The sequence below is a fragment of the Diplotaxodon limnothrissa genome, linkage group LG22 (genome assembly GCF_057381915.1).
Source record: "Diplotaxodon limnothrissa isolate DT_005_m linkage group LG22, D_limnothrissa_male_GT1.1, whole genome shotgun sequence".
NCBI lineage: Eukaryota > Metazoa > Chordata > Actinopteri > Cichliformes > Cichlidae > Diplotaxodon > Diplotaxodon limnothrissa.
The window spans coordinates 16,667,054-16,675,214 of NC_140616.1; the positions used below are offsets into that span (position 1 = coordinate 16,667,054).

At 40.3% G+C, this 8,161-nt stretch overlaps 1 protein-coding gene across 1 annotated transcript; it reads right to left on the bottom strand.

The window, feature by feature from the left end:
• Nucleotides 1-1,058: 1,058 nt before the first annotated feature.
• Nucleotides 1,059-7,592, bottom strand: LOC146609697 (uncharacterized). The gene is made up of 4 exons (XM_085346141.1): nt 7,490-7,592; nt 4,611-4,889; nt 1,171-1,224; nt 1,059-1,072 (listed from the first exon to the last, which is right to left on the bottom strand). Exons 1-4 carry the CDS (start codon nt 7,578-7,580, stop codon nt 1,059-1,061), a joined length of 438 nt encoding a protein of 145 aa, XP_085202267.1. The 5' UTR covers nt 7,581-7,592.
• Nucleotides 7,593-8,161: the final 569 nt, after the last annotated feature.

Genomic DNA, 8,161 nt, shown 5'->3' on the forward strand with positions numbered 1-8,161 from the left:
CATCTTCTACAGATCATTAGAAGAAGATAGACAGGATACAACCTTTTACCTTAAAAAGAAATGGGAAGCTGAACTGACCATAACAGAGAAGGGATGGGTTAGTATGTGTGAAATACAACACAGTACAACGAATTCGCCGTTGCGGAGGGAATTTTGCTGGAAAAATTTGACGCGTTTTTTTCATTACACCCAAAATTATAAGTAAACAAAGTCCACAGAAATGTTGGAGACTGTGTGGACATTCATAGATGTCCACACATTCAGTTGTTAACACCTCAGAGGCTGCTCATTAAACAAAGAGTAGGGATCCAGTGGGACTGGACACTCAGATGGAAAAGCCCCAACATCATCTGAACCTCCTCTTGGCTTCTGGTTTGATAATTTCACTCATTAAAAAAAAAAAAAAAATGCTGTATCACAGTGTGACATGTTTGCTTTCATCCTGCATCGAATTAAAACACAGAGAATATGTGTACTCGGTTTTATTTTAAGATCTTTTTAATTTTTCAACAGCTTATTGCTAATTACAGATTTTTGGGAATACTAAAAATCATGACACATCAGGAAAAAACCCTCTTAGATTTACGCCTACTTTAAATATGATAATAAAATCAAAGCTAGCTACCCCTCACCCCCCAAAAAAGAAATATAATATCTTCTAATATCTAATATACTTTGGCTTTCGTTTTCACAGAAACAAACTCTTAGGTTTCAAGAATAAGTTAAGGACATACAGTTTATGGTGCTATTTCATTACAGATAATAAATAGTACTCTAAGCTTCTCTCAGCTGTTTACTACCTGTTACAGATAAAGAAACCTAAGTGCTGTTGAACTCTATTCACAGTCAAAGAGGAGAGACTGCAGACATCCAGGAGGAGGAAGAAGGCACAGTGGTGACTGAGCACCCGGACTCAAAGTGGTTTCCACGGGGTCTGGATCTTGGCAACAAGACAATGTCTTTCTTTCTCATACACACACACACACACACACACACACGGACATACTTTCACTCATGCGTGCAGATAAACTCCTCTGTGCAGTCGGTCATGTCGCACGTCACTCACTGGGAGCTGGAAAAGAAACGCAGAGAGGAGGACGCATATTGGAAGAGTTCAAATACCAATTTGTGGATCATGTGACATAAAGAGGAAGCTGCCGGGATGCTCACCAGGTGTCTCGTCTGTTTTGGGCTCTGAGTCAGTCGCTCCGGCATCCCCTTTTTCTGTTTAGAAAGACAGCAAATTAAGACACGAACAAGCCGTCATATTTAAGCTGTGTTCTTCTTATTTTGGCCTTTAGGTGCTGACCAAACACTACTGTCCTCCTCTGTCCACACAGCTGGTACAAACTCTCCTGAAAACACTTGTCCCCAGTGTTACTGCACCACACACACACATTTTAGATCAGTTTGTTTAAGGTATCAGGTTATGTTATGTGAGGTTTATTAGCCCTATGACAGACTGGCCACCTGTCCAGGTGTGGTGGGCTCAAGCAGAAGAACAAAGATGAGTGTATTTTTCCAGGTTTGAGGTATTTTGTCTCTTTCACCAAGTCAGAAATGTGAAACAGCTCGATGGACTGTTAGGATACTTGCTGCCAGCATTCTCGGTTGCCTTATGATTACATTTTTAAAATATATTTATTTAAAGCCCATATTTTGACTGGACAGTGGAAAGAAGAAAGGAAAACTGGGAGGAAGACATGTAGTAACTGACCTTGCGACAGACTAAGACGTGCTAAGCTATTGTAGTTTAGAGTTAAAAATATAAACATAGAGCTAGAAAAACTGTGAACATAAATCACCCCCTTTCAAATGTTTTAGCACTCTAATCCTGTCAGATTTCCAGCTTGCAGCATAATGAACACAATAACCAGAACCGAGTTGAAGTGTTAGCATGTTTGCATGCAAACAAACAAAACATCTGACTGTGTTACAGCACACTCCCAAAGTATTGTTGTAGTCTGAAGTGCAGATTTTGCATGAACTTGAACTAAAGCCTCCCTCCCAAACAGAAAAGGAAATTAATCTCCATGCAAACACCTTTAATCTGAAGGTGTTAAAACTTATATTGCAGAACTAGGAATAGCAGATTTCCAGCAAGTCGTTCCTTAAAAACAACCTGTAGCTGCGTCAGAAGTGGACGAGCCGCTCTGTCAGCTCTGCTTATGTGACACTCGATCCTCTCTCTCCACTGGCTGTGAAATGGAGGCGTGGAGGCTCAGCCGTCCCGACATCGCTCGTCGCTGGTGGAAGCCCTATATGTGTTGGAACGCTCTAGTTTCTATGTGGACTCAGATTGCATCTTAATGATACCACAGTGACAACAAAGTGTTGGCAACACAAACACATGCTCCATCCAGCATCTCTACACAGGGCTGTGGCCATATTTGAACTCAAAGTGAGTGAAGTTGGATGGCGCAGGGGGTGAAGATCATGATTTTCTAACTATAATGATTAAATGATGAACAGTTAATCTGTGAGACACATCCATGAAGATTTTATGGTAGCATTACTTCATGAATATTTTTTGTACAATTTTTATTCCACTTTTGGAAACTCTAGGAAGCCTACAGTCTGAGAGCAAAGTGCTCTGTTGGGATAATATGGCTGTATGAGGTCTATAGTCATGATGGGGACTAAGCAATCAGTGCTTTGGATCTGGAGACGCTAATATTGTCTCTCTTTCCAGTTACCGTCAGAGTGTTTAGACAATCTGAATTGTAAAAATATCACTATAGTCTAGGACTATGAATGTAAGTCTAAGAATAAACTTTATCACAAGGGAAATTTTTAAAATTAATTTTAAAAGTAGAGCGACTATCTGTCTCCTAAACCCTGACAGCTCTAGGAAACTCTATTAAACACAAGTAAGCCAGCAGGCGGAGAACAAAGTGAGGTCTTTAACATTTGATGGGGCCTGATTATTCATGATTTTGCATGTGAGGAGACAGGTTTTAAATTCAAGTCTGGATTAAAAAGGGAGCCAGTGAAAAAAAGCCAATATGGGAAAAACATGCTCTCTATTTCTAGTCCCTGTTAGCGCTCTCACTGCAGTGTTTTGGATCAACTGGAGGCTTTTCAGGGAAATTTTAGGAAAACCTGATAAGGAAAAGGAAATCCAATAGTCAAGTCTGAAAGTAGCACATGCATAAAACAGTTTTTCAGCATTGCTCTGAGACATGGGCATTCATGCTTCTATTTTGTGGCTAAAAATTACTCCAAGAATCATCACAGATCTTAGACTGAAGACACAAGAATACATTTTTATAAATAAGCAACATTCACTTAATTTCGCCCACTACAGCAGCATCGAGTCTCATAGAAGCTAAAACCTCTAAAAAGTTTGGTGTTTGATGTTTAACCTGCCACCCTGCTCGGCCCGCTTTACTGCAATGAACACTTTGCATCAGACAAAGAGGAAAATGAAGTTGACCTCATCATCATTTGCTACCTGCTCGTCATTTGCATCACTAAGTAACTTTGTGATAGCAGTGAGTGCAATGCTGCTCTTGTCATGCAGCTTCCTACAGAGCGCTTCCATGTATAGATGATCGCTGGCGGACAGGCATGCAGAGCTATTATCACAATGCAGGTCTGAAGAGCCTGCTGAGGTGCTGTCTTGGAAGTTACAGCAGAAATTTCTAATTTAGAGTCCTACTCACAGCAGAGGGCTGGGAGGCAAAGCAAACACAACAAATGCTTTATTTCCAAGTTTAAATCACACAAATATCCTCAATGCTTTTGGCCAAACAAAAGCTATCAGCTATTTTTTATCCTCTATCAAAATGTCAAATCCCTTTAGTGACAGCTGCCAGGTTTTAATAAATGTTACATTTTACAAGGTAAACCCTCAACAACATCACGCTTTGTGTGTGTTTCAGTCAGTGAAACTTCAACAAGTAGTCTAATCCACGACTACACAAAAGCGTGTAATTAAAAGAATTCATACGAAAATTTAACCTGATCAGTTAAGCTTGTGCAATATGCAGACAGATCCTTTAATAGGTACTGATCATAGGTGTGACCTGGAAACGCATTCTTGTGGCCACCCCGGTGTGTTCATTAGAGGCCAAAGTCATGCCAGTGTGTTGTTGGATACTGCGTAGTTACTACAGTTGCGGAGGAACTAAAAACGGAAGAGACATTACGTACCTTTGTACTGCGGCATCCCATGTTGAGGTGGAATAGCACCGCTCAGGTTACTGTTGTACATTTTATCCATCACTTGTTTGGACACATTAATTATGCGACTACTGTGGTAACTTGTTCAAGAGGTGTCAAGAGAGAAAATCTTCCACTCCAAATGTTCTGAAGTGTCATTTTAAGTAACCCAACTTATGCACGCACACACAGGTTCTTGTCCTTGTCTGCCTGATACGTTTCACGAGGATGTGAGCAGCGATTCCCATAAATGTTCACCTTTGCATGAATTACAACGAGCATTTATAATGTGCATGTTTATAAGCTCAGACTGAAGATACAGTGGTGTTGTCATGTGCAGAAGAATTCAAAATAAAACATTAAAACATTACAGATTCTAAGAATATATGTAGTAAAAGGCCTTTTGTGAGTATTTAACCTCATTCCTGTTTGTGACTCCCGCCTACCTGGCTCTGGGGCAGGAGCTTCAGCCTCTGAGGAGCTTGCTGCTGTCTCAGCGGTGCTGTCTCCTGCTGCTGCTGAAGTCTCAGCGGGCGGGCTGCTGGCTGCATCCTGAGACTCTTCTGCTGCTGGTGGAGTTGCAGCTGTGGTGTCTGCAGACGCGGCTGTCACGGCAGGCTCTTCAGCAGGCTCATCTCCAGGCTTGGCATCGCTTCCCTCAGCAGGTGTCTGGTCTGGAATAGTTTCACTGTCCTCAGCTACATTCCCATTTTCATTGGCCGCTCCTGTTAGCAGAAAAAAGCATGAGCAAACATTCATTCAGGCCGTTTATTTGGATAATATGAACAGCTAGTTTTATAGATTACAGCTGCAATATAGATTACAGTAGATATATAGTTTAAACACAGTAATAATGGCTTTCACTTAAAGCCAGACATATTATAAGGTATTTATATTATCAATATTAGTGAAAATATGATACAATGTTGACAAAAAACTCTGTTTATATCATATATGTACAATAAGAGTGAAAGTCCCGAGCAGTGACTGTGAGCCACAGCCTCGTATAGCACAGTTTGACACCAGGGTCATATAAAGCTTTCTGTTTCACCTCACAGATCGTTGAAATCAGTGGACCTTGAGTTAAGTTTAATTTACCAATTCAAAAGAAGTCATTTGAGGACACGGTGGAATATAGAGATCTAAAAAACGAAGCATATCTGCTAAGAACAAGCATTCCTGAGTGATACTCTGGTAGGATCAATATTGTGTTTCCTTTGCCTCAGTTTATTTTTTGCTTGTTTTCCCTCCATGATGGCATCACAGGTCACTTATCCAAAACCAGAGGGAAGAGTTCATCTGTGACCGGCCCATGTTAGGCCACAAATATTCTATTAACATCATCCAACAGTGGATAACTAATTCTATTTATTTTTGACTGTGAATGTTTGAATGCAAACCATGGAAGCAGGAAGAGCTGAGAATCCATGCACTGCTTCTAAAACACAGGGCTAAAGTATAAAAAGCAAAAAAAACAAAACACAGCACGAAGAACCAATGCTCACACATAAAAGGAGCCTGACAGGAAGTTAATGTTTCTATTACTGAGGTTAATAAACACTTAAATACTCAAACAGCACAGTTCTATAAACAGGTTGCTGCGTGACAGGGTGCATCACTTCCCTGTTGACTTTTTTCGGAAGAATTTGCATTGCAGGTATTTGCATGGATCACAAAAGTCTTAACTCTCAACTTTTAATATTCTCAAAGCTCCTCGAAGCTTGGCGAAGAAGCAAATTACTTCTTGAAACAGGTGTCACGAAGGAGCAGTGACGACAACATAAAACTTCAGAAAACATTATTCTACATGCTGTCTTTGTGATTTTGGGTCATAATTGGAAAAGTTGAATGAAGGCTGCTGATTTAAGGGGACCAATAAAGCCCACATAGACTGCATGTAAAAGATAAGATAAGATAAGATAAAAAGAACTTTATTTATCCCGAGGGAAATTCTTTTGTCATACACATGCTCAATGCAGCAAGAGAGATATCAAATAACTGTAACAAGTAACAATACAAATATATCCTGGATGTAGATGGATAAACTGATCAAGCCTAATTCTAGACTAGATCCTCTGTTCGTTTTTTGCCATGTCTGTCTGCACTGAAATAACTTGTCTTTAAATCAACAAACTTTTCCTCCTCCTCCTCTGTTGGGAGTGACAAGTGACTTTCAGTGAAACGAGTCAGGCACATGCAAACTTAAGAAAACATCCTGATGGATTTCCATGTGACCTCTAAGACACTATTTCCAGAGCACAGGCGGGAGTCACAAACAGGAATGAGCTGTTTAATTCCATGCTGCTGGGAAATTTACTCACATACTTATTAAGCAAATTTCTCCTTGTCACTTTAACAGGGTCAGTGGTTTATCAGCTAAGTCCATGAAAGTACTGACTTCTGTGTATGTGTCTCCATGCTTTCAGGGCAGTAAGCAGCCTGTAATGAGTGCAAAGAGACACTTGCTCAGAGGTGGTCTCACTTAGTGAATCTTTTACCAGTTTTTCTTTCACTTATGTCAAACAATGCTTAAGCCTGCAGAACTGCACACTCACATTTCCACCATTCAAATGCATCAAAAGTTTTGTAAAAAATGACACTTAAAAAAAATTGAACATATTTTTTTTAATCTTGAAACGCACCACAGCCGGGGCCATCGCTGACCTACTACAACAAAGGAGCGTCCAGAGTGGCTTCTCCATTTCCTAATGAAACTGTAGACTGTCACTAAATCTGCTTTCGTGCCCCCGTCTCTCTCGAAGAGAGGACAGAGCCAGGAACCACCGTTAAATAATGACAATAAACTTTCCCATCCTGTCACAGTGGAGCTCTGCCTCATTAAAAATAAAGACATCAGATGCTGTACATTTGCATTTAGACCAAGTCCTTATCAGAACAGTGCTCACTTCAGTATAATTAAAGGGATGATGCAACATTCCTACCAGCATGTTAGAAAGTTATTTACTGTGTTGACTGAATGAAAATAACCATATAAATTTGTTAATCAAACCCTTTTTGAATAACAAATCTGAATTCAATAGAAAGTAAGTTTAGAAACAGATGCAAAGTTATTTTTTAACTATATGATGTCGTTTTTTTTTTGGATGAGAGCTTTGTTTCCAGTCAAACTCTCACATATTTACTGTGACAAAATAAAACAATATCAAATTTGTCCACTTGCAAGATACTTGCAGTGAATGGCACATATCTCCCGACTGGACAGATGTTTATGTTTTCAGAAATCTCACTACCTTTATTTAATATCATATACTTTACAAGTATAAATGTTTTTTGTTCTTTTTGTTTTTTTCTTTCTTTGTCTCACCTGTAGTGCTGGCTCCGTTGCTCTCCTCGAGCTTAGCGCTTGGTCGAGTCGTATCTACCGCTGAAGTTTGGGTACTGGTGGAGCATCCCATCCTGCCCTGTGCACACAGAGGACTGTGAGCTCAAAGTTAAGAGGTGAGGACTGACTGTGCCTGCACTGATGACGTCGTGCATATATATCGCTTCTGTAAAATGAGAAACCCTCGGAGGACAGCCTAAACGCACCGTCTGGTCGCTAAATTCCTTCAGTTCCGTGCGTAATTACGCACATTTCCTGCAGTAAACGACTTCAGGTTGTTGTGTTGTGGTTGCAGGTCTCCAGTTGGGCACGCAGGTGAAATGTTGGCTTTTGTTGTGTACTGTAACTTAGGCTGTTTCCCTGAGGCTGGCTCAGGGACGAAAATACATTATTCAGTCAGAGCGCAAAGGCCACCTCTTGGGGCGGGGAAAGTGAAGCGCGACGCTCTCGCCACACCAACAAATAGCTCTACTGCCGACGTGCCACTGAGCAAACATCAATAGTAAATAGCCCTAATGCTGGTATAGCTTACAAAATATTTAATTTAGCCTTGAGTTTGTCATTTTTTATATTAATTAGCTTGCTTAACTGTAATATTAGAATTTAAGTCATGATCATTTTAATTATATAGCAGACGGTCTTTGACCCAAAATG